At 36.7% G+C, this 27,297-nt stretch overlaps 1 protein-coding gene across 3 annotated transcripts; it reads right to left on the reverse strand.

The window, feature by feature from the left end:
* Window positions 1-644: 644 nt before the first annotated feature.
* Window positions 645-27,297, reverse strand: TUBGCP5 (tubulin gamma complex associated protein 5). Of its 3 annotated transcripts, XM_029998995.2 has the most exons (24): window positions 27,048-27,297; window positions 23,883-23,936; window positions 23,697-23,805; window positions 21,134-21,230; window positions 20,418-20,528; window positions 19,780-19,859; window positions 19,157-19,292; window positions 18,006-18,123; window positions 16,480-16,569; window positions 16,058-16,151; window positions 15,513-15,759; window positions 15,110-15,312; window positions 14,309-14,424; window positions 12,693-12,961; window positions 11,525-11,723; window positions 9,918-10,106; window positions 8,775-8,957; window positions 8,408-8,492; window positions 8,184-8,304; window positions 7,016-7,194; window positions 6,121-6,246; window positions 5,439-5,527; window positions 2,852-2,952; window positions 645-1,711 (listed from the first exon to the last, which is right to left on the reverse strand). In XM_029998995.2, the coding sequence occupies exons 1-24, from the start codon at window positions 27,206-27,208 to the stop codon at window positions 1,665-1,667; spliced, it is 3,204 nt and encodes a 1,067-aa protein (XP_029854855.1). In that variant the 5' UTR covers window positions 27,209-27,297; the 3' UTR covers window positions 645-1,664. The 3 variants fall into 3 exon arrangements, with proteins under 3 accessions (XP_029854855.1, XP_029854856.1, XP_040975473.1); XM_029998996.2 differs by lacking the exon at window positions 20,418-20,528; XM_041119539.1 differs by lacking the exons at window positions 21,134-21,230; window positions 23,697-23,805; window positions 23,883-23,936; window positions 27,048-27,297 and having other exon boundaries at window positions 20,418-20,544.

Here is a 27,297-nt window from a genome sequence, read left to right on the forward strand (position 1 = left end):
TATACTCAAAAAGTAATGAACCAGTGCATACAAGCACTGAAATTTCTAGTATAAGTATGCCTTTTAAAACTATTAGCATGCTATTCATTTTTACTCTGAGTGAGCAAGAAACAGTTAGTGAAGAACATACACTGTCTCTGCATGCAATAAACAACATGGAATCTCAAATGAGGACCAGTCATGGTAAACTGGAAGTACAAATTACTTTTGTTAATAGGTGTCCACTTACCACAAAAAACATCCACTTGGAAAAGCGTGTCATGTGGTAGCAGAGGATAATACAAACATAATGTTCTCTAAAGCAAAAACTCAACTCGGTCAAACAAAAAAAAAAAACAAACATGCTACGGGGCAGCAGAAAGTTTCCCAGTGTTATACTTTAAAAAAAAATAAAAAATTCTTTTTCCTGAAAACATTTTATGGCTATAACTTGGAAGAACCTTTTGAAATCTCCTGTTCAAACACAAAACCCAATATGCATTTTCATATAAAGTAATTATTTGTTCACAGCTAAAAAAAATAGCTTTATAATGTGAGCCACAGTCTCACAGTTGGTAGTAATATACTTCATTTATCTTGCAGAAACAGCCCTCAAACTTTAAGTTACTGACTGGCTTTCAGCAGAAACACACACAATGGTGACATTCCAATTATTAAATCTGGTATTTATTCAAATAAATAAATAGGTAAATGGCTACAATTGATTTTCTCTTTTTAAATGCAAGTGTACTGATGCCAGAATTACAGAGAAACTTTCATGGGGAGGAGACAGGGCAAGTCATCTTGTGCAGAACACATTCCACATGTAGTTCTCTAGAAATGCACCCTTCTATATTACAATCTACCACTTTAGAAGAGATGAGCTATTAGATGTAAGGTTTGTTTGCAAAAGGCTTAGGAGGAGAAGAATGGTCAAGTCATATCTGACCACCTCTGAAACATCTCAACAATCCAATAGTTAAAATTAATATATTACACACTGTGATCTTGATCCTACTTAAACTGACAAAAGTTACCTCTAAAATTAGTAAGCATTTGAACATTTAACATAAAAAATATTGGTATTTCATGGTCTGCAATAATCCATTTTGGTAAGTTAATCTTGTATTTTTTACATCAGGTTATTGTAACAGTCATAACTGTTCCAAAAGAGTTCTTAAGAACCATTAAACAAATAAGACGAATGCTTCTTAGCCTTTTTTCAAAGGAAAAAAGGCCAAAAATTAACTCAACCAACCTTTTGAATAATAAGAATTGAGTCACACCACTCCACACTGCCCTGTGACCTATTCACAGCTGCAAAATTAATGGAAAAAGTAAATCAGCAATTATTCATAATTAAACAAAAAATAAATGCTTTTTACAGCATGAAATACATTTCAGGTATTTTCAAGTAAGACTGTTTACACAGGATGAATGTTACACTAAACGTGGTTTTTGATGTTGAAGCATATACATGCAGAGAAAAAATACTGCCACAACCAATACACTTAAATACCTGTACAATATTTACATTTTAAAATATTTTACACAGATCCAAACCGTCAGCATCATTTAGCTATATACATTTCAAACTAGAGTGTAAAATGCTTACAGCTTTTTAACAAGGGAATTTCAACATAAATGCTGCTTTCAGTTCTTTATTAATTCAATGGACTCAGGTGTTAACTTTGTTCCATGCCAGCCATCAGTGACAAAGCTAAAGATTCCACTGTGAACCAAACCATAAAATAGTAGTTAATATTTGCAATTGCAGCAGTCCGAAAATATTTATTGCAGTAATCAATTCTGTAGTTTAAAAGGAAGATACCAGTTTATTTTTTAAATTGTAACACTTCAGGATTTAAGACTGTAAGACATTTTATGAATCTGTCAGTTTAGACAATATTTCACCACTTTCATCATCAGTTATCCATTAGTTATTTCAGGTGGTAAGAACTGGTAAGAAATTAGCTCCTTTGTTTGAAATACTAACTGCTGTACATGAAAAAAAAGAATAAATGTTGGGGAGGGTTATATGCAGTAAGCCATTCTCAGATGGTTCTTGCAGACAAGCTCTTGTAGACTGAGTAGCAGTGATGTCAGATATTACCTCTTTTAGAATCATAGAATCGTTTAGGTTGGAAAAGACCTTTAAGTTCATCAAGCTGAACCATTAACCTAGCACGGCCAAGTCCAGCACTAAACCATGTCCCTAAGCACCACATCTGCATGTGGTGTAGAAATCTGTTAGAACATGCATCTACATCCCAGCTAACTCCATTCAGCAGTTGCCCCCTTAACTCAGACTGGCACTGATCAGAATTTTAAGCTAATTGGCTTAAATTACTACTTGCAGCTAATAACCGGCTGCAAGTAGAAGCACAGACATGTCATCTTCTGCTGTTTCTGCTACAGAGGAAGTAAATTCCAACAGATGGGCAGAGCCAAGAGGTTGGTGCAGTTGCAGCTGAGGCACCATAATACTAAACTTTTATCTGTTCAAGATATATCACAGCTGTCACCCAACAACAACAAAATGAATGCTCTTCTATGCCCTCCAGAACTTAGTTTCATTCATTTGTTCAGAAAACTGCTTGTCACTTGCTTGGCTACATCAGCATCCCCTTGTCAAGAAAACAGGTAAACTGAAGATAGCTGGCATAAAAAAAGCATGTCACCAATACTCTAAAAAAATAATGAAGTTAACATATTAAGAAGAAAGGCTTCATGTCCCTTTGTGAATACCTCACAAAATGAGGTTCTTTGAAAATGTACTGACAAACATTAAAACAGATTAAAACATAAATACATTCCAAGTAAAGCTTGTGTCCCAGTAAGTGCAGGTATGTGAAAAGCCTCATGTACTTACAGTGAGGAAAAGAGCCTCGACAGACAGCTTTGTTGAGAACAGTTACAAGAAACATGTGGCAGTTTTTAAAATCAGATTCCATCTTCTCTATGGATTCCATCCTATGAAACAGTTTAACAGAGGAATGCTTAACAGACAAGCCACTATGTTATCTTCAAAATATGACCAAAACTTCACAGTAAATGACAAAAGTACTCTTTGCATAGCATCCTGGGTTGAACTTACAATATTTCAGTTATGCCTGCGTATACTACTACTAGAAAACAAAGGCAATTTTGACAGGAGCACGTGAGCACTACCACAATGGCATTAATTTCCTCATCATCTTAGAAATCTCTGCAGTGAGCAGGAGGAACTGTGTGGTTCCAACTGACAACTGTTATTCCTACATAGCGTTGTATTTCAAGGCAGCCATTCCTGGTCTCTATTCCTTCAGAGCTCTGTGGGGTAAACCTACACTACCAAATAAAAGAGGGACACCCACACTGCTTTACTATCAGCCAGCTCTTGAATTCCACTTTGGACTGTGCCAGCTAGCGCTCACCAGAAGAGGGAGAAGATGTAGTTCACAACAGTCACTCCTTTCCTTTTTCCCCTCTCCCAAGAGGATACGGATGAAACTACATCAACTATGACTTTTTCCTGCCACATCCAAGAGCACACAACCACATGCCCAGTCTTTATCAACAGCCTTCACAAATTATTTCTGACACTTCAAATCAGAAAAGCACTCCAAAAATAGCAACTTCCTAATGCCACAGGAGAGTGGAATCCAAGTTCTAGGTAGCATCTGTGCCAAAGAGAATTAGTCCTGAAAAATACGGATGTGAGCCAGTCCACACCAGCTGGCCTCAGGGCCATAGATCAAGCCTTGAGCGTTAGACATAGCCTTGGAGACTTGCCTGCTGTCATTCATCCTTCAAGCTACAGGTTACACAAGCAAAAGTATGAAGCATAAACTGGGAGAGGAGTGGCTGGAGAGCAGCCCCGCGGAAAGGGATCTGGGGGTGCTGGTCGGCAGCAGGCTCAGTACGAGTCAGCCGTGTGCCGGGGCAGCCGAGAGGGAAAACCGCACCCTGGGGGGCATCAAACACAGCACGACCAGCCGCTCAAAAGAGGGGATTATCCCGCTGCATTCAGCGTTGGTGCGGCCTCACCTGGAGTACTGTGTGCAGTTCTGGGCCCCACAATTTAAGAAGGATGTTAAAAGTCCTTGAATGCATCCAGAGGAGGCAACAAAGTTGGTGGAAGGGCTGGAAGGAATGTCCTATGAGGAGCGGCTGAGGACTTTGGGCTTCTCTAGTTTGGAGAAAAGGAGGCTGAGGGGTGACCTCACTGCTCTGTACAGCTTCCTGAGGAGGGAACGTGGAGAGGGAGGTGCTGATCCCTGCTCCCTGGGATCCAGTGATGGGACACGTGGGAATGGCTCAAAGCTGCACCAGGGGAGGTTCAGACTGGACATGAGGAAGCATTTCTTTACCAAGAGGGTGGTCAAACACTGGAACAGCTTTCCTAGAGAGGTGGTCGATGCCCCAAGCTTGTCAGTGTTTAAGAGGCATTTGGACAATGCCCTTAATAATATTCCTAACTTCTGGTTAGCACTAAAGTGGTCAGGCAGTTGGACTGGATATTATTGTAGGTCCCTTCCAATTGAACTATTTTATTATTAAAAAAAAAAAAAAAAATCAGATCTTGTTTTTAATCTTGTCTAAGGGATGGCTTAGAGAAGAGCAACTGATTCACAGACCAACACATTAATCTTATCTTGGAAATTACAGGTGGGTTTCTAACTTCAATCATGGCACAAAAGGAAGCAGACATCTTTTCTAAAAATCCCAACCATGACACCAATCCCACATTGTTTCTACAGAAGAGGTAGGATAGACCAAAAACAACTTCAGATTTTACCACTAATGCAAAATCTGAGCACTTGAACTAATGGAATCAAACATTCTGCATGAAAATCTTGACTCCAAAGTCAATGGCAGAACTTTCATTGACTTCAACAGCTCTACATTTTTACCACAAGTTTTTTCCAAAGGCTTTGTAGTTTGGACAGTCCAGATTAGAAAAATAAGGGGGTTTAAAGATTAGATTTAGATGATTTTTTTTAAAAGAAAAACAAAAATCTATTGCCTTCTAGAATGAAGGCCAAACTAAATAATCCCACTTTTCATAAACCAATTAATGAATGTCAGCATGTAGCTGCCTACAATTTTAAATCATTGCCAGGAAACACGATCATAAACCAAACCTGTGAGCACCTCATTTTACCATTATGAACAAATACGAAGGAAAAGAAAACCCTCTTTGTTGCTATGCTCTACAATCTTTTTAAACTCTTAGAAGTTATATATTGGCCACCCTTTTAATTAGAAAACACTGAACATACACTGGCACAAGTGCATGAAACTTGTTAATTTCTATCTAAAATAAATTTCACTTTTGCTAAGAAATAGGAATTAGCCTCTGGTATCTGCTGTTAAACACTGAGCAAAGTCCTCTTATTTCACACAAAAAATATCTAAAAATCATATTCTGAGCTGTGAAATTAAGACCACGTAGAATTTTAAGTACGTGTACTCACTTCCAAGCCCCCAAACCAGCCTGCCAACGGTCTGCAAACATCAGTACTAAATTTAACACTTTCATTATAGCTTCTTTCACAAAGCTCACCTAAAATAAGAATTAAAACAAAAGGAATAACAGTCAGAAAGACATTGTTAAACATAATCATTTTCATTATTAAGCTGCAATACAAAGGTATCCCATACCATTTAATCTGATCGGTAAAAACAATTTCCTATGTACAATGCGATTCTTCCAAACTTAAGATGTGTTTTGCATTTGCTCTCTAATTCATTTCACGGCTGACTATTTTGATGAGGACTATGCAGAGACAGTATGTGGGATAGAAGGCTACAATGCTATCCATGTACCTCCATTCCCTGCCACACCGGTATGTATAATCCTCATTACATTATCAAGCCTCAGTTTGTTCAAATCCTCCTGTCTCACAGAAACAAATGAGTCATGTAAAATCCAATATAAAGAATTTAATTTTATCTTCTCTCCTTGACAGAATTGAGCTGAGACTTGCAAGGGAAACTGGATCTCAGTGTTAACTCTGGAAAAGCTACCATTTCCTCAAGAGTACCTATCTATTGCTTAGTATGTATGAACTGCAAAACAGACAGCATAACTAGTAGTAAACTACTTTCTTGTCCTGCTAAACTCAATATATCAAATATGCCAATTTTTTTACCCACCTTTTCTCTCAGCAGGCAGCGATCATGGATTGTAGACAGATATCTGTAATGAATCTTTATCAATTGATCTAAATCTTTGGCTTCTTCTACCTGATGCTGAAACTCCAAGCCTGTACTGTGAAGAATCTTAAAAAGAAGACCGTAGCTATTAAATTTTGTGTTGCACACAAGTGCTTATGACTCTCTTCCAATATTTATTTTTTTAAGAGCCTAAAATTACCTGATTCATTCACTCTCTCAAATTTTAGGCTCACCCTCCAAATTACCATCAATTGCAAAATACCATCAATAGCAAAAAATCTGAGCTCTTCTCATAACTGCACAATGACTTTCCTCATATAAATAGGAATATTGCCATTGCACAAGGGCAGACTATCCCGAGGAGCCGATTTGGAGTATACTGATTTTATTAAAGACAAAAAAAAGGCAACAGTAGATCAGATATGAATCTACCCACAATGCCTGTATATTTGAGAAGTCATGTATACACTTTTGGATCTGTGTACTAGAGATTTTTGAGAAGGATCCATTTAACTAAAATGTCTGTAGTAACACTTTTATATAGCTCTTAAGAGAGTAAAAGCTTACAGAAACCTATTTTTACATGACTGTGCTTCAGTCATCTAGCACTGGGAGAAACAGTCAAAAAGAACTAGTAATATCCAAAGATCAATCATATGCTTGTAGAACTTCTAAACCATTTTTTCAATTACTGATTTAAAACCACCAACTTAAAACTGAAACCCGTTTAGCTCAAAATCATTTTGCAGAAAGGACATTAGACTAAGATTTTGCTTTTTATTTTTGTTTTGTTTTTTATGTTTTAAAGGAAAATTAATACTGCATCTCCAGTTACAAGATTTTAATATAAATTAAATTGTGACATAAGACAAACCCTAGTCATGATGTAGTTGTGCAGGCTGTTAACAAAATGCATAAGTTTCACTCTTAAGAGGAACATGCGATGTATTTGTTGTTTTATACTTTCTGTTTGCGGTCCAAATAGAGGAAGCGTTCCTTGTTCTAATACAGTTTCTTCCTTAACCTGTGGGTTTTCTGCAGCACAGACTAGTTCTAAAAAGAAAAGGCAAGACTATTATATTGAAGTGCTTATGAAGACAAACTGTAGCTAAAATGTTACTTAAAACTGAAATTTGTTATTTCTTATTATTCTGCACACAATAGCGATGTAAGATTTTTCTTGCAATTCAGATGTGTTATTAAAACATAACAACAATATACTGAATAGTTTGATAGTATATGTACAACGCAACTTGATAAATACTAGAATAGGAAATACTATTTAAGAGCTAAAGACTATGTGAAAGGATAAAAAAATCTACATTAAAAAGAAATGTGTATACTATCTCCACAAAGGGGAAAAGAGTTAAGCAGAAAGCCATACCCATAAAGTTTAAACAATAGAAAACCACATACTTTTAGGAAGAGAATTACTTAACTGATATACAAAACACAGATGAACACATCAACTTTCTAATTTATTTTTCTAGGACATGAAGAGTGTATCTACTTTATATGGGATAGGAAGAGTATAAACATTAACCTGGTCAAGGAGACACTAAGAAATCTCTTTCTACAGTCCCTAAATATTTAAATTGCAGCTTAGAGTATGTATTCCTAACTATCTAGCTTACTGTTTCAATCTTAGAGTATTTTTTCCATCTTGTTTTCTTAACTTGTTTGCAAGGTTATTACTCATAAAAACTTGGACTATACATAAAGCAAAACATTAGGGTGTGGCAGACAGACCTTCTTTCAACAGATCTGAAGAATGAAGTAACAAGCTTCCAATAACTAAATAGACCTGAATCAAAGGGGCAAAGGGAACACATGAATAGTGCTGTCCCTGGGGCTGAAAAGAAGCGAAAAACATGCCCTGCTTAATATATCTAATTTGCAAAGCTAATAGAGATTAATATTTTATAGAACAAAGCAAAATTCTACCTGGTTTATACTACTTATTGCAGAGAGCAGCACACTATTTAAATCCTTAGACCACAGAACAAGTTTTTAGAGTATCTTTCATTGAACAAGTTTCTTACCATCAAATCGTAAAACATCTAGACTATACTTGGCCCACTTTATTTGCAGTAGGAGCAGAAAAACTTGATTGTAAATTTTTTGGCACTCTAAGCTTATAACTATATCCACAGGCCAAGGAACCTAAGAAGAGGAGGGGATAATCAAGACAAAAAATGTAAGTCACTTTAATACAACATTTCAAATCTATTCTAGATTAAGAACTGCAGCAATATTAACTCACTACCTTGTAACTCAACGTCAAACCATCTAAGGTGTGGACAGGGAGTTTCTTCTTTGCTGTATCAACACTTTCAAATATAATAGACAACCTATGCAAGGAAACAAGTGATTTAATTGGTGATAATCGGTTTTAAATTAGTGGTTAGTTTAATTAATTTTTTTTTTTATTTCTTATTGTTAAATACCAACTGTCTGATTTAATCTGGGGGACATGGGTAGAAGAGTTGACAACAGCTCAAAACTTCATTAAAGCAGATTCATTTAATGACTATGCAATAATTAGTATTGCATTATGCAAGTTAAGTACATTAATATAGGTAAGCGTGAAAGAAACGTAACTAAACTATATCTTGCAGGATTTTGCATTTTACCTTGCACTGTCCTCTGGATAACGTTGCCCAACTGCTTCTTGAAGTTGAACATTTAAGAAAGCAACATTCTGCCAAGTTTCCTTTTCTCTGATTTTGTCAAAAATAGATGTATAGAAGTCATACATGGTATCTCCAGCTTCAAGTAAGAAAAAGTTTCTCATTGCCTGCAAATATTCTACAAGCCTAAATGGGGAACAAACATATAACATTTCCTCAGCCTTAACCATACAAGTGAAATCAAACACAACTATTACAGAAGCAAAAATCTTAAAAACTCTTCACTACAAGAATTCGGTATTGAACACAAACTTAATGAATTCCACAGTAAATTCTTTGCTTAATTCTCAGACAGCCTTCACATATGTTCAAATAAAACAAAATAACCGACCCATTTTTTTCCTGTAAGCTTGAACAGCCCCACTAACTTCAACAGAAGTGCTCATGGTATTCAGCTATCTTATGGGCTAGGCAATTTTCATAAATAGCTTAGAGTTTGGAAACCCTGTCCCGCTCCCTAAAGAGAACTTAGGGAAGGAGGTGCAATTTCAGGGAGAGCTCTGTCTTAAGAAGAAACTTTAATATGGAGCCCCAGAAAATTATAATACAGATTTTCCTTTTTGGATAAAGTAGGAAGAACAGTACTGTTCCAACTCTCACAAGAACCGTGACTATAAAGACAAAGTATTTCAGACAGATTAAAAAAAAAAAAAAAGTGATGACTTATGACCACCTGAAAGGTAAAAGGAAGACACCATTTTACTCTAAGTAATATAAAAATAACACATAACATTCTTTTGTCTGATTTTAGTTTGAGATTCAGTTATGATTCTATAAACAAATATATTCTGGCTTCCTAAAATTTGTCTTCCAGTTTCAAATGACAACACTATTAAAAGTACTGCTTGAAACAATTTCCCTGTTGAACATCCACTGAAGACAAATGATAGCTTTGCTGTTGATTTAAGTTAGACCAAGTTTTCACCCAGGATTCTATCATGTTAGATCACCCTTTCCTCCTTAATGATTTTATCATTGATTATCAAATTGGAGTAGAAACACAACATAAAATTCCTGCTTTTAGCATATGGCATACCACTGGTAATTAAAAAAAAGTGTTAAGGAAAAGCAAATCTACTTTCTTACCTATAATCCTTCTTTAAAGTTTGCATTAGATTACCACAGCATTCCAAGTATTGCTTGTCTATGTGAGGATAAAGGCAAGACCTCAATGTCAGTTCAAAAGTCTGGCAGGTCACGGATTCTGAGGATCTATCCACACAAACATCCCCACCAGTAAACTTCTCATGAAAGTCACTCTGTTCCAAATATAATCTTCAAAATAAAACAAACTACTTAAGAACCTTCTTCCCTAATTCTTACAATATATAAAACAAAAATGTCATACCTTCAGAGATTTTAATCAAAATTGGACCCTCTGCTCTAAAATATATGGTGCAGAAGTAACAAAAGCTGTTTTATAACTATAGTACATATCAAGCCTATTAAGTGATCCTTCAGACTGGTTTTGTATGACCAGGCGTAAGACTGGCAAAAAGGATGGCATACTGTAATCACATAATTGCTCAAGGAATAATTCTGAAAAAAACCATCAGGTTCAAACACTATACAGCTTAATAAACAAACCCAGAATCATAGGAACTTTTAAAACTATATTGTGCACATACAGCAGTCAGATGAACTTCCCAGGAAAGAAAAATAAAATTAAAGAAACAAAGTAAAAATTTGAACAACAAAAAAAAGCAAAACACAACAACAAGAAAACCACAAAATGAAATACAAAAAAACCCACCACACACACAGAGAATTGGTCTGAAGCACCTTAAATATGGGGTCCCTATATATCATCTGTTATATTATATCATGGAAAGAGAGTATCTGCAGTCTAAACTTGGTAAGTTTAATTATTTTGTCAGAGAAAGGATCAAATTATTATAATAATTTGTAAAAAGCTACTTGTTAGCTGAATCCATTGTAAGAGGAAGCCTGGCTCATATCAGCTATTGCTTTGATAGACTGGATGAGTCAGACATTGAATTGATCTATGAATTTTGACAAACAGAATAGTCCCAAAGAACAAGGGAAGTAATAGAGTCTTATCTACTATTAGTTCTGATTTCTTTAAAACGAACTCCTCCGAGGACTGAAATGAAAACATGTAAATCACCAATTAGTATTTTCTTATTTGTAATCACAAAATAAGTAAGATTTTCAGAGTTCGGCTTTCCTGCTAATTTCCAAGACTTTTATAACCTCTATATGACTTCCCTCATTATGAAGAATGAAGAATTTTTATGCAATTAACATGAATTTTGGAAGGCTTTTAAAATTAAGTTATTTAAGCACAGCGCAACTGAAGGTGCATTCTTCAAACAATATACTTGGTGCAAATCAAAGGCATTGTGTACAAACTCCAAGCAAACACATTTAAAAGTTTAGTTTTTACAAAAGCATTCACTATTAAAACACTTATGTGCTAAAAGCCTGTAATGATAAAGACTACTCCCATTTTGTATGCTAACAGATGTGAGTAGCAGATTCTTCACTGATTTTAATTGTTTTTCTTTAACTAAGCACAAGGGTGGTGTTTATTTAGCTTCTGTCACTGATTGTTGGTGCTCCTCTTTATTCTGCACTTGCTTGTTTAGCAGCAGCAATAAAAATTTGGTCTACCAAATGTCACCAGGCAGAACATTGCTTTTAACAACACAGCAGGAGGATCATTCATTTACCTGGCAAAATTAATAGCCAGCAGTGGATCATGGACATCATCCAGTTCCAAGTGTCTTTCTGCTATAGACTGCATCTTTATCAGGCTCTGCTTTGTGGCCTGCTGTTCTGTAATAGTATCTGGAACAGACTCTTCCCCATGCCGCAGACGAGACTGCACCGATTCCAAGAACAGTGTATACAAACTCTTTCGTTCAGCATCTAAATTGGGCAACACATTCCACGGTAAGATTTTGTTCTAAGAGAAGACATCATCTGAACTATAAGAAGAACTTCATAGTCCAACATTTACTTGCTAACTTTTAAAATACTAAGTTTAGGCCACTATTCAGGAAAAAACTCAAATACATTTTTAAATAGGTATTGCTAAAACGACAGGAGTAGTCAAATGCCTAAGGTCAGGCATATGTTCAAATGGATTGCTGAATGGGTGTCTGAAATATGAAATAGTTCTGAGACTGCTAGAGAACTTCCTCCTTCAGCTGCAAAGGCAGTTAATTCTTAGCACCTGAAACAACCCTTCAGTATTCACTAGAATAGATTATATTCTCACACCAAAGCAGGAAATAAACCTAGAGTATCTCCAAAATAATTTAACTATATCTACTTCTAAACATCAAGAAACAGCAAAACCAAAAACTTTGTTTCTTCAAAAAAAAAAAAAAAAATCAACATTGGTTACACTGCTGTACTATGTTTTACAATCATTCAAGATAAATATCCTAAATATCCAAGTATCTGTCATCTAATTATTAGTAAGCTTTTTTAAAAAAAAAGTTCCACATGCTGTCTCAGAGTTACTCAACCACTTAGTAATGGAAAACAACTACTTATTAAAACAAAACAGTTTTACTATTAGAACATACAAGCTGTTTTCATTTGTCTCATAGCAAAAAAAAAAATGTTTTGCAAGTACATGAAAGCAAGTTTAAGAAAAATTTAAAGCAATAAAAAGCAAAGGGAACACTCAATCTTTATTAACTTTGCTCTTGTCACTTTTTTGCATTGGAAGAGTAACTGTTTTCGATCACACCTGAAGTTACCGACCATGATACCGACATTCAACATGGAACATTATATTATTCTAAAACCATGGAAACACTACTACAAAAAATACACCCATACTGTTAGATACCCCAAGGTATGATAGTCCACAAACTGACATCTCACCTCTTGATGCAGCCTGCTGTGGAGAGCCATCTTTGCATTGAAGATTCTTCAACAGCTGCATGGATTTTCCAGCCATGATGATTTGCTTTAGCACAGGTTTCAGAAATGAGACCATAGTGTGTTGCCTGGTTGAAGGGGCCTGATCACTGCCAGAACTGGCACTGGCATTATCACTCATCTTCTCTTCATTCTCTGTCTTCTCTGACACACTATATAATGTGTAGGTAGCATACCAAAAATCTCTGTGATTAACTGGAACATTTTTGTTTCTGCGAAGAAATAAAAAGCTGTTGAGTATTTCCCTTTTGAAAACATGAAACTTCACTACTAGAAGATGCACATCATCTTTGCTCTATGCTTTGCCTTTCTCTTAGGATAGCCAAGAAGCACTTTCAAAATGATATAAAATAAGCTCATTCATATCACAAACTCTCTACACACCTCTAGAAAAGACGATAGCTTTAGCAGGATAAAGAATCAGCTCACAGGAGATAAAACAATCATGTAACCAAATAAACCCCCAAACCAAGGCAAATAGAGTAGTTATAATAAAATTTGTCCAGGAAGTTAACTATTCACAGTGGCATGCATCCTTAATAACAAAATGATTAGTGATTGACTTGCAGATTTATTTAAAACCCACAATGACGCAAATACCACTGGGAAAGCCGAAAAATTCTAGAGCAGGTGAAACTCAATTCTTAGTTCACTTTGCTTTTTTGTGTTGTTTACATCAGATACACAGCTTGGTCTTCGAAGTCAGATGGAAAACAACCTGAATTAGATAATTAAAATGAAGCACAAATATAAATAAAAGTTGAAATCACCCCTGTTGGTAGCACTGAAAACACAACTACATAACCACAGAAAGAAAAGTCAAGTAGGACATAATAAGGATGTTAAAGGTCTCAGCTACTAAGGATTTATGACAATAGTACTAGAGCTGTTCTCTTACTTCATGCTTACCTTGACCTGCCTTAACAGAGGTTCAATTAAGTCTGGCAGATGGGGGGAAATGGATTTGTAATTACGAGCCAAAATTCTAATTTCTATATTCACTTTCCATTTCAAGCTGTCAAAAAAGGGACCAGCAAAACATAGCATATAAACAGAAGAGAAATTAACAGCTCAAATAATGTTTAGGATATGTGCATGTAATTCAAGATGCCATACTAACCTGTGCTACAAGTTGGAAGGAATGAGTATTTTAATTCTAAGTAGCATTTGATTTATAACAACTATAGATTAGTAGAAGAATTAAAAAGTAAATTTTGTAATTTTTGAAAATGTCTTGGTTTCGAAAAATGGTTAATTGCTTTTAAAAAAGTCAACACACTCAGAGTCAGACTGCTGATTATTTATTGTAGATGGAAAAAATAAAACCATTGATTTCCATTCCAGAACAATACCCCGTAGGGCTCCATATCTAATGCCATTTTACTAATGGGGAGTTTGAGAAAAGTTGTAAAAGTATGATTAAGAAATTAATTCTACTTAAGTAAAATAACAAACATGAAATCCTACTTTTATTGTCACCCTTTACTTCCTATGTTCTACAGCAGGTTTTGTATTCCTACTTGTACAGCATTATGTGTGGCCAGTATCAGCATCCCTACCTCTGAATGATAAATTCCTTTGCAGGATCAAACAAGTTACCATGGACGATCCACTCATCCACTGTCTGTAAGTATGGCCTCACAGTTTCAACCCAGAGAGAGAACAGAAGGGATACCTGAATTTAAAGAAAAAGTGGCTGAATGTTTTTATACTAAGCATTAGAAGCAATATGGCAAAGCCTAACCTCTTAATTGTGCAATTATAGTTTATGATATACATAACCACCCTTAAGAATTTTTAAAGATAAAATGTTAAACTAAAAATTACAGCTTTAGCAGTTTTAATGGAAGCCCACATTGTGCATGCTTCCCCTTGTTACTTTTGTCATCAGACCCAAAAAACAGTTTTCATTTTTTTTCACTCAGTAAGGGATAGTCACAAAACATTCTGTGGTTTTATAACGCAGAAAACAGGAAAACAAAAGGACATAATGACATCTACTATAATCAACAAGTTACTGTAAAAACCCAGAATCCTATATTTCAGCATTAACTGAATCATGCAGCTGTAGAAATGGGAGGGAAAGCTATTCCAAAGCTCGCTCTTTCATAACAGCTACCTGCCCGATGATTGCCCACCATCCTTCCCCTCAATCCTAAAAACACACTGCTGCTGATCTCCTCATAAATCTGATTTTGTCCAGGTTGAGTGAACTCGCGTCAGAAAACAGTAATGCATTATAGCTACCAAATTTGTCCTCAATCCTCAGGAGCGTAAGGCTAGTGTATCACCACACAGAAATTTAAGTTACTAAATTTTCTAGCGTGTTGTTCTATTAAGGAAGGAAGGATTTTCCCTACCGTTTGCTCAGATGCTTCTCCAACACTGTCATATTCAAGAATAGCTTTGTAGAGAGTATTAAGCAGATGAGATGCTCGTACAACATTTCTAGTGTCAGGTGGCACTTCCGCTACTCCTGTGCTGAAAACTTTGTGAAGTACCTTCAGCTGTGCCAGCCGGGGAGACAACTTATCTACTACTATTGAAAGTGTGACTGTTTTATCTGGAAAAAACCCCAAAGATGTATAAATGTAACATCCAACAGAAAATCAAAATTTTGTCAGTGTTATTAATGAGGTTTTAAAATGTAGCATGGCATCTTTCACAGTTTCAAAATGTATCTACATAATGTTTTTCATGTTTCCCTCTTATAAAAATTTCCTTGTGTGCCCCCCTCGTTGTAAAATTTCCCTTGCACTGTACCTTTGTTGATTATGCATTTTTCAATTTCAGTAAGCTCTTCTTTAAAGCTAATGAAATATTTATACAAGGCCCACATAAAAGCTTGGTAGGTTCTGAATGGGGCTTCGGTAGTTTTCTTTGGAGTGGAAACTGTTCCATGCATTATGCTTTCCGGGCTGTGTCCCATCACTTCATCAATAAACTTCTGTAGTCTAAACACAACTTGACCATATGCCGCTATCTGCTCCAATACAGATCTCAGGCAATTCTAGAAAAAAAAACCAACAACTTTTTAGAATCATCTAATAAAACTTTGTATTTTATAAAGCCTAAAAATTAAATCACAAGATATTTCTATGAATTAAAATACAATAAAATTCTACCATCTCTATAGCTTCGTCACATTCTCAGATATGAGAACAGTCCATTCAGTTTTATTAAGTCAGATGTTCTTAATTTAGTCAAAACGTAATTGTGGAAATGTGATTTTTCCACAAGCAGTTTAATTTCCTATTCCTCAAAATTACATCTTCCTAATGACAGATAGAGATTCAGAAACAACTTACATGGGTTAAATGAGTTACAATAATATCATTCCGCACAGACACTTTTCCGTCATTCAGCTGAAATATAAAAAGCTTTTTCACTCCTGAAAGTAGCCTTGAAAAGAAACAAAAAGAGTAGTAATTTTTCCCCCTTAATAGACTCATAATTATATAATTAATAAAAGAATTAGCTCTCCCTTGCCTAAAAGTTTCCTTTCTTCAAATCAAAGGGGACCACAAATCAACTACAATGCTATTGGTACTGTAAGTCGTTGCTAGAAAAAGAACAATAAAACACTGGCATCAAGTAAACATCTCCTAAAGATGCAAGCTAAAAGATCAGTAATAATTCTTTCTTCAGACACAACTTCAAAGATAAAGGTCTTATTTCCTCAAAAGAAATATTAGAAGTTGAAACACAAGCTTTTTGATATTGGTCTTACCAAAGAGTTTCCCGTATAACCTGAGTTTCAGTGACTAAAGTTCTCTCTTCTGGCACATATAAAGGATCACTGGTGTACAAGTGGTGGTCCCTTAGAAAAAAGGAAATGAAAAAATTTAATAGTTGAAGTAACACCTGAATCACGTGAAAGTAAGGATAAAGCAATAATCTTAAGGCTCAGTTTTGTTCTAATTATATCTGAGTAGATTCAATGTTCATGGGGGCATTTTAAGTATATAAACAAAAGCAGAGTTTGTTCTCATATTGTTAAGCAAACTACCATGGAAAGCATTCTAATATCATCAAGTCATACATAGCAAGACAAGCAATTAAGTAGCAAATACCTGAACTACTGAATCTGGGTTGTTTTGCTTTTTGTGGGTTTGGTGGGGTTTTTTTAAATTCTTGATCCTTGATTATTTTTTCACATTCAATGCTGTGAAAATTTACAGAGTTACTTTCTGTTAAAAATACTAAGCTAAGAAGTAAAATATCCATTTCCCTAACCCATATAAGAAAATTCACACTTTAGCGCAAAAGTTTACTTAAGAAATGGAAACTCTCACAGCCACCTAAGAACTCTCCCTTACGATCCTGTGTCATGCAATTCTTTGTATTTTTAATCCAGTATTTTTAATACTTTAGCAAAGTGTAGAACAATTATTTGCATTTGTAGTATTTCGACTCATTAATATAATCAGTGGCAAAATGTATGTAATCATGTTCAAAATTCAAAAATCCAATTAAGTAATACTGGCTATTTAGCATACATATATATAACACACATCTGCTAACAATATTGCAACAGAAACAGCATTGCTTTATTTATGTTACTGATTTCCTAATATTAACTGTAAATTTTGGTTTATAACTGGCTAGGATAACTAACCAACACTAAAATAAATTTAAGTCCTTGATTAAGAAATTCATTAGATTAAGGAGCCAAAGACAAATCCGATGTCTGTACTACTGCAGTACTGATACATCAGAATTTGGGACAGAGGGAAGAATCAGGCTCTTTTTTTTTTGTTTGTTAATTGATCTTCCTTCTCATTTTCTTTCTAAACCCACAGCAGATCACAACAATATACTGCTTTATGTTCCCTCCCCAAACAAAATCTGTGTTTAAGACTAATTTTGTAAGGGAGGCACCAAAACCAAAAAGTTAAACTTTAGGGAACTCCTCACTTCTAGGACCACTTACAACCCACCTGTATTAGTTCCTCAGAGACCTTTGTAAGGGTTAACCCAAACAAAATTCAACAATAAGATCTGCTTCTTTGAAAAAGGAAAACCTCTCTCTGATATGACAAACATAATAAAAACTAAATAAAAGGAAAAGAATCTACTAATAGAAAAAAACAGCTTGTTTGTTCATCTTATTAATTTGTACCCTTTTAATTCTGTTTTTAACTACATCAGTAATAACTATACTATCTTTATGCTTCCACCGTAAAGATGCTTAATAAAGTAATTATTTAGCATTGTATGCCAGTAAGGAATATGTAAGTGATACTGTTTTCTTACCAGACTGCAGCTAGGTTGGAATGCAAGTGCAAACTATGTGAAAAGCGAGGAGCTCTTCCTGTCCAGTACTGAGGAACTACATGCTGCTCCAGCCAGCTGCGGGCATCAGGTTCACCGACTGTGAAAACACTTGACCATCAGGGAGGTATTTTTATTTATTCAGGAAATGCTTATAAAACACAGCGAAAACTTATTAATAAGCCTATCCACTCAGCTGCAGAATCACAGATCTTTTCAAACAAGTTACAATTTACAACCATTTACACTTTACTGCACTCATTTATAGGATACCATTGTGCACAAATTAATTTACATAGAAATGCCTCAACTCCTAAAAGTTGCCAAAGTCCTAAAAACTAAACTTGGAGATTTACATAGTTTCCAATTCTGCCTCAGAAGATGTGCTTCTGTCTCAGGCAATTCTCGAATGATATATACAAAACCAAGCTGACTTAAAAAACAAACTGTCAGATATCACCAATTTTGTCACTATGTTCCTTTTTACTATGCAGTTAGTACATTACCTAAATTTTTTTTTTCTTAAATGTGATTATCAAGAAAACTTTACCTAATCCCAGTTAGATAGCTACTGCTTATACAACATACGAATATTATGCAGTCTTCTTATGCAAGGTGTCCTGTATCCTACAATATTTTATGTGAAAATATACAGCTACAGTTAATATTCCCTGAAGCTATTCAAGAGTAAGCCACTAGTGTTTTAATTACATAAAACTATTTTTTTAAAAAATGCTTCATACCCAGAACTGAGTCAACTGTTTCTGCTGTCAACCAAATTTCGTTTCAGCATTCTGATACTTAATAATAAAAATTTACATTATATCCATACAAGTACATGCTACATTGACTATATAAGTTTTCATTTCTATATTGGAATATCCATGTATATTTCCACAGAAATAAACAGAATCCTTCTCTATCAGCAACAACAGAAATCAGATCAAACCTTCCCTATTGCTTCTTTACTGTTAAAAATAAAAAAAGCAGTAGTGAACAATGAGGTGCACCTTAAAACTACAATTATAGGTCTAAAACACAATACCTCACTAAAGAATAATAAACAAAGCTGCATTAGCTTGCTAAATTTGAGTATGTATGACTATATCAGAAGAATTATAGCTTATTCTAACCTTTCCAGGAAACATTAGGTACTGTTTTCTTATTTGGATCTTGGTCTTCTAAAGGTGTCCTGTCTACTTGAATACCCGAGTCCTCCCTGCTCAAAGGCTGAGTGTCTTCCTCTTCTTCACTTTCTCCAGACCAATCCTATTAAGTGCAACAAAACCCAGTACGCTTCAGTACAACAGAGCAGACAGATCTATCATCACTTTCTATTGAAGCCGAACATAAACTATTCTCTCTTTCTTCCACTATAAATTCAGGACACTAATGTAACTGTCTACCAGAGACTGGTTTAAGTTATACATAACATTAATACCCAGACGAATGAGAGAACTGGAAAAGATCACAGAACTACAGCAAGTTCTGATTAGAAGCAGGCAGGAGTCAGCAGAAGGAACCAGTTTAGTTGCAGGATTAAGTCCAAACATGGTGAAAATCAAATGCATTTGTATTACTGTTACTCTGCTTGGGTCTGTGTGTATTTCATGGTATTAAGTAAGAAGCAACGTATTAGGGAATCCTAAAAGAATCAACATGCTGAGCATACAAACTAGGACAACCCAACCAGGTCTCTAACATACTTCAAACCAGATTATACAGTTTGGGTTTTTTACCTTAAGAAATTACTTACTGGTGTATCTACACCTGGGCCAAAGTAAATTTCTTCTCCTTCCATCAGATACTTTCCCCAGTCAAATTCTTCTTCCTTTTCTAAGAGAAGTATAAATATAAAAGTAGTAAGTAACACATAACTCTGACTTTCTTTTCCTCTAAAAACATCTCCAAAGTTAAAATGATCTTGTTACTCTAAATCTAAAACAAAAGGCATTCCCTTCCACTTAAGGTTACGCCACTGTTCCTTTAACAAGGTTATACATTTTCAACATGACATGTAAATTGTGACATATCAACCACGTACATTCCTTATTTATTAATTCTCAATTTTGTTGCTTATACACTCAAAATATGCAACATAGCGTGCCATCAGCACATTTATCTGTACTATGTTACACTACCCTATGCTTCAGTCCGGGAAAAACATGCAAGAATGCAACATGTCCCTTATAGGGACTAGTCCCATTTAGCTCAGTGGAAATATTCTAAATGTATAATTTACATATGCACAAGGATCCTGGACTGTAAACAACAAGCAAGAACTGTCTTACTCACTGGAAAAGACACCACATATCCATGATGTGATGTGTAATACTTTAAAAATAACAATCACACTTACAATATATTATATCTTAAACATGAAGCTTACTCAACTGTAATTAGTGTTGTTTGAGATAACCTCTTCATATTCACATTCCTGGAATGGGCTGAAAGTGCATTCAAAACACCGCCGAGGGAATGTGCAGAGATCATTCAAAAAGGAATCTTAAGATGCAAGATTTTCTTTAGGTTAGTCTGAAATATTCTTCTTTCAGTCTATGATACAACACTGTAAACAAATGGGGGATGGTATCCACTCAAACTTAAGAACAAGCCTCATTTTTAGGCACTGAGTGAAACAGTCCTACTTTAGAAAGCAGGCAGCTGGGTGGGACCTCCCTCTTGAAACCTTCAAAGGTATCTCCCTTTCCTTGACTACATAGGGAACAGGAATTTACATCACCAAAGCTGTTTCAACAGACCTCCTATTGAGGTGCAAGACAGAGACTGAGGATAGAAACCCATTGTCTGTCTTTGAGCATGTAAGCACTGCCGAACAGGTGGAGAATGTTAGTAAGTGATAGCAGTAGAAGTCAAAAAGAGCTCCCAAGGTACTCTGGTAGCTGGAAAACTTAATTAGGCAATGTAACATAAATGGGGATAGGAAAAGATTTGCAGGCTATTTTAAATGTATAAATCATAAAAAGACAAACAATAAAGCGCCTTGAAGTGAAGGAGATAATAAAATGGAGAGGAAAAATGTACTTCTTATCAGATTACATTAATGGATTGTATCTTTCATTAGCAATATAAACATCTTGTAAACTTACCCACTTCTTTGACTCTCGGTTTTTCCACATAGGTGGTGTTGGATGGAGAATCGGACAAACACAACAGAAGAGACAGTATGGAATAGTGTGTATCTGTCTTTAAAACACATTAAAAAAAAAAAAGCAGGTCAATAAGCAGTCTAAAAGATTTTGGTTAGGAACAATCAGCCTATTAACTGCATGAATGCTCCCCATTAGTTCCCATTCCCCAGTCCTGAATTACAAAAGTAATATCTGCAACATGATATTGAATGTTATCCATCCTCTTTTGTCTACTAATTAGCCAATCAATATACAAATACTTCAAAAGTAGCCACAACATAAGCTGGCTCTGACTGAGCTGATAATCACAGAATATGGAAAAGAGATAAGATGAACCCTAAAGTACTGTGAATGTAAGAAGTCACCAGAGGACAAGGGATAATGGACAGCTACATTAACGTGGATGACGTGGAAGGGCACAGGTAAGAGGCCTACAGGAAATCAAGGCTTAGGTTCCCTTATCATATGGGTAATTATTTCAAACAGAGGCTAAAATGAAGTTAGCTAAAGCACTTTGCTAAAATCACTTATTTTAATATCATGTTCACATTATCTTCTCTCATGTGAAAATCTACACAAAGCATTAAGGATGCATCTTTAACTCTAATATTACACCAATGCAGTTGTGAAACAGAGGCCTTTAATCAGGTTAGAGTACTGTGCCAACACTGGTATGCTGCAGAGATGTATGTTATCATCTATTCCCCAATATCTGCTTACAACACAACCATTTCTTACTCAAGAAAGATTTTTCTTTGGCCTGATTCTAACTTTCCAAAGTTCTTCAGCAGACCATTTCATATCTAGACACATGGAGATTCTGCTGTCTACAGCCTATGTACTTTGACATACATAGACACACTTACAAAGCTGTTTCTAAATTAGATCCACTTGTATTTTAAAAAAAAAAAAAAAATTCAAATTTCTGATAAAGCAGCACCATATTCATCTAGCATAAGGAATATAATATGTTCCTACTGAACATTACTGACTCTACAAGAGTTTGTCAAAGAACACCAGTAGGTCATTGACAGAATCACATGTGCAAGCTGCTGTTTCACTTACCAGTTATAAAACTGATAAATACTCAATCTTCCCAGTTACATGCCTCTGCTAAAAACTAAATGCAGTTTAACTTCCCAAATATGAGATATTATCTACCTCCAGCTATATCCCAATTGTACCTTCAAAAGGGAAAAGAAAAAAAAAAAAAAAAAAAAAGGCTCTTTCAAATCTTAGGATACTTGCAACATTCAAGTATTAAATGCTTGCTTGGGGTTTTTGGGGGGTTGGTTTGGTTTTCATTTTATTCAACTCTCAAAACAAGCACAACTAAAGGTACTTTTTCAAAAATCTACAGAGTACAGTATAATCATAGAATGGTTTGGGTTGGAAGTGACCTTAAAGATCATCTAGTTCCAGCCCCTCTGCCATGGGCAGGGACACCTTCCACTAGACCAGGTTGCTCAAAGCCCCATCCAACCTGGCCTTGAACACTGCCAGGGATGGGGCATCCACAGCATCTCTGGGCAACCTGCTCCAGTGCCTCATCACCTGCACAGTGAAGAATTTCTTCCTTACATGTAATCTAAATCCACCCTCTTTCAGTTTAAAGCCATTACCCCTTGTCCTATCACTACATGCCCTTGTAAAACATCCCTCTCCAGCTTTCTTGTAGGCCCCCTTTAGGTACTGGAACACTGCTATAAGGTTGCTATAGTAACTGAAGATATGTGTAAGCTATTGAGGGTTCCAAGGTTTTCCCCACAAATTAGAAGAAATCTACAACAGTGCAAAGAAAGGTAAACGTCAGTTCAACGAGAAGTAAAATTGGACTTCAACTCAGAACACACAGCCCTGTTAAAGAATATCATTATATGGAGCATCACCTCTTAAATCACAAGCTTAAATTTCACAATAGCAGGAACTTTCAGTTTTCAAAGATCAAGTTCAATATTAAACTACCACACTGGAAAGTGTCTAAGGGAGACAACTTTTGCCATATCCATCCAATCCATATCCTAAACTGATTTGATGCAAAGTGTATCAAAGGTGAAACGTATACATAGTCTCAGTAAGGAAGCTACAGATCAGGAGCACTCCATTTGGAAATACTAAAATCAAAACATCCAGAAGCATTACTTAAGGTAAAAAAATTGGGCAAGAGTAAGAACCACTCAGTTCACTGCTGGTTTAGAACAGACTGGAATCTAGATTCATCTAGACTCTAGCTACAACATTTGTACCATGTTGACCATAAAACATCTCTGCAATGAGAAGATGTCCTTTAAGTCGTGAAACTGCACATGCTGAAACCCTGACAAGACAATAAACACATTTCTAAAATAAATGGCAAAACTAAGGAATACAACCCTGAAAATCCATGACCTGAACAGCAACTGCAAACCCCACTGCTAAGTCATCTGAAATTTCCAACACAACATTACAACTGAAATCTCCATTGTCAGTATAAATGCAACAGTACTGGAAAAAAAGAACAAGGAAATTGCAACATACTTACCTTTGTTTCTTCAATACTTGGGAGTGGTGAGTTCAGAAATTTTTCAGTTAGTCTTTTCCAGCTTGCAGCTTTTCCAAGGTCAGAATGAACTATCAATTTTTCATGTATTCTAATAACAAAAATAGTATCAAAAATGCTTCAAAAAAGTTAACTAATACATTATTAATCCATAAGCATAAAACTTACCCTTCTATCGTCCTCTCTACTTTGTGACTGTTCACATCAAGAAAACGGTGAAATCTGTGTAAGAAATCTGTATTAGAATATGTTTAAAAAGGAAGCTTAAGTAAGGAAGAAAATAAAGCTGATTTACTTATAGGAGGACAACATTATTAGTTTAATAACGCATGCTTAATTCAGCAACAGCATTAAGCATCAACAAAATGTATTCTCAGTGTCTCTTAGCTCAAGAAGGATTAACTACAATTGACCTTAAAGATGGAAAAATGGAATGCACGTTACATTTAACCGGCACTTTAAGCTGAATTGAAAATTACCACTGTATCAGAAAACTAAGCAATTAAAGTACAGTGCCAGTTACATCAAGTGGAGCAGGGAGATCAAGAACCGTGTTGTCAAAGGCATCTTGTGTCAAATGTACAAAAATTATCTGGGACTTGCATCACAAGCCCAGGTAAAACTAACACCCACACGGGAAGGCCTCTAAACCCAAATGAAGCTCCTTTATAAATAGTAAAGGACAGTGCCTAAAAGAAAAGGGAGCTTAATCAAAATACAGACAGACATAACACCAAAGGTAGGATATACAGGGACAAAATAAGAACTCATGAAAGGTAAGATGGACTTTGCATAAGAAATTAGAATATGAGTAAGGTTCTTCAGTTATATATAGGGAAAAACCAGGGAATGGGATGTGACAGCAGTAAGCACAAGGTCAAGATACTCTATATATAGGCCCTCAAAGCCAACCTAGTAGTTTGCCTAAGCTTGCAGCAATAACTGTACAGAACACAGGGGTAAAACTCTCATGACCACAGACAGAAACGAAAACTACTAGAGCTAAATCAGGAGCAAAAATTAAGCTAAATAGACTGAATTGGAAAGAAAATCTAAAATCACCTCAATGTCAAAGTAACGAACTAGAAAATGAAACTGTAAGGCAGGTACAAGGACTCTTCATAAGTATCACTGGAGGATGAAGATATGCCCATATTAAAGAAAAGAAAAAATTACTCTGTTAACTACAGATCCGTTCGTCTGATTTCAGCTGTGTGTAAGGCTTTGGAGTAAAAGCACGATAAAATGTAACATTGACTAGGTAGCTGACAATTAGGTTAAGAAAATACAGCTTATCTCATTTATTACACCACATTAGCTTACAGTGGAAATCATTAGTTCAAACATAAAATGGTGGTAAGTACAAGAACTGGGAGATTTATCACAACACACCAGAAAAACAATATAAAAAACAAGCCAAGAATCTGCACTGAAAAGAAAAATTAAGCGGAAGGGAAGTTATTAGTGAAATTCTTTTAGTGTATTACTTCAAGCTTTAATTTAATGACCCTAACACACACATACAGAAAAAGTATCAATTTTTTTTAGGCAAGTTGGGAACATCGTTAATACAAGAGGATGACCGTGCTGCATGGAAACCGATTGGTCTGAGAACTACAGCATAGAAACATCATCAAATCTAACACCACAAACCACAAGTTTCACAGACTTGAAACTTAAGAGAGTTTCTGCTACAACCTAAGGTCTCACAGTTTGGAAATATGGTATTAGTCAATCTCAGGCTGACATTCCACACACATTTCTTAGACAACAATTCTGGTATAAAACCCTTCCTCTTCCCAACCCTCCCTGTCAAAACAGTTTGTTGTCAACTCTGCATCATCCCTTCTGTTTTCCTGCCACGTTGTTTCAAAAAACCAAAAACAACTTAACAATTCCCCAATCTAAAGAGTACACAGCTACACAGAAGGAAACAGAAGGAGAGATGGGTCACCGAAACAGAAGGAGAGATGTCACAAGAGGAGATGGAAGACAGGGCACATATACCTGGCTCACGAAACCCTGCCACCATTATCAATCTGCAGACTCAGAATAACAATTGTTACAAGCAACTATTTTGATGCAGCTACAAAACCAATAAATGCAATCCTATGATGCATTACACAAAATATTTCTGGTAAATATAAAGAACACAGGGAGACAGCAGTTACAAATACCACATTCCCAATGAATACAACTAGCCTCCTCAAAATTCAGCAATGAGTTGAACTTGTCAAAACACCAGCTACAGGTCAAACTCGGCTCTCCCACACCTCAGACTCACCTTTGCTGTTTACCAATGGTTATTCAGTTGTTAAAATAGCCTTATTTGAGCCTATTAGTAGTTAGGATTCACAGCCTGACTTGATGCAATGCAGTTACGCTATTGCTCACCCCCCAAAATGGATTTAAACAGCATAAAAAATGTAAGTAGCATTGATTTTAAATGGATTAAGTACTTGCTGCATGAAGTTAAGCAAGTATGTAAGACTCCAAAAAGGCAGCAGTTAGTGACAGTATGGGAAACTGGAAACAGATCATGTAAAAATTGGCAGCAGCCACTGATACGATAACTGTAATAACTGAAAAAGCACTGTGTAAAACTCTAATAAGGACATTTTAGATGGCAGTGTGACAGAGTTAAAGGGATACAGGTACTAAACACAGGTTAATAAAGATCACGCCTATGACAAGCTCAAATAACATCAAACACATTATCTTCTGCAGATTGATGACCTTTCATATAAGCAGCTCAGTGTTCTTGGCCAGAAGCTTTATCTCGATTCGGTGGAGTTCTCTTTACTTGCTCTTTGCCTTTAATGACTATTTCTGTACTTCCCCCCAACAACCCAATTTTGGATGGCTAAATGACGATGTTGAAAGACACCTTGTTACGGATCAGGAGAAAAGCCCTAAAAGACCGAGACTTAAACGTGAGGGAGTAACGGCCGCTGGCCCTCCGCCAGGCACCCGCAAGCGGCCCCCAGACACCGTGCACGGAGGGCGCGGCGGGGCACGGCCCTCTGCCTCACGCCAGCAGCCACAAGGCACCCCCCCTCGCTTCCAGGCGAGCAGGCGGCTGCGGCTGCCAGGCGGGTCACGCCACACCGCAGTCCCCCAGCACAGAAGAGGCGGGCCGGCCCAGCGCCGGGTGCCGGCCCCGCCGGGGGCTCCTTCCCTCGGCAGCGCCGGCGGGCCGCGGCGGGGGGGGGGGGGGGGGGGGGGAGGGGCGAAGGGGCCGCTCGCTCGGCCGCGGCCCCGTCGCCGACGGGCACCGCGGGGCCGCCGCAGCCGCGGAGCTCCTCCCCGGGGCTGGGGGTGGCGGGCGCTGACCTGAAGTTGGACCAAGCGAAATTCAGCGCCGTCTGGAACCGGCCGCCGCCCAGCTCCTCCTCGGGCAGGCCGGTCACGCTGCGCACCAGCGCGCGGACGGCCCGGTCCTGCTCCTGCTCGAACCGGCTGCGGTGGCCGGGCGAGACCAGCGGTGCCGCCATGGCCGCGGCGGCCGGGGAGGGAACGGGGGCGACACGACACCTCCGGGGGGCGACACCGAGCCCCCCCCCCCCACCGCCGCCGCGCGGGT

The sequence above is a fragment of the Aquila chrysaetos genome, chromosome 23, assembly GCF_900496995.4.
Source record: "Aquila chrysaetos chrysaetos chromosome 23, bAquChr1.4, whole genome shotgun sequence".
In the NCBI taxonomy this organism is placed as follows: domain Eukaryota; kingdom Metazoa; phylum Chordata; class Aves; order Accipitriformes; family Accipitridae; genus Aquila; species Aquila chrysaetos.

What these genes read in the sequence shown, in the direction of transcription:
- TUBGCP5 (XM_029998995.2), bottom strand. Translation starts at nt 27,208, where the DNA reads ATGGCGGCACCGCTGGTCTCGCCCGGCCACCGCAGCCGGTTCGAGCAG. An exon ending in GCCCAGGTGTAGATACACCA is followed by an intron (nt 19,293 to 19,779) that starts GTAAGTAATTTC and finishes TGCACTTAATAG; the next exon opens with GATTGGTCTGGAGAAAGTGA. An exon ending in ACTTTAAAGAAGGATTATAG is followed by an intron (nt 8,958 to 9,917) that starts GTAAGAAAGTAG and finishes TTCCCCATTTAG; the next exon opens with GCTTGTAGAATATTTGCAGG.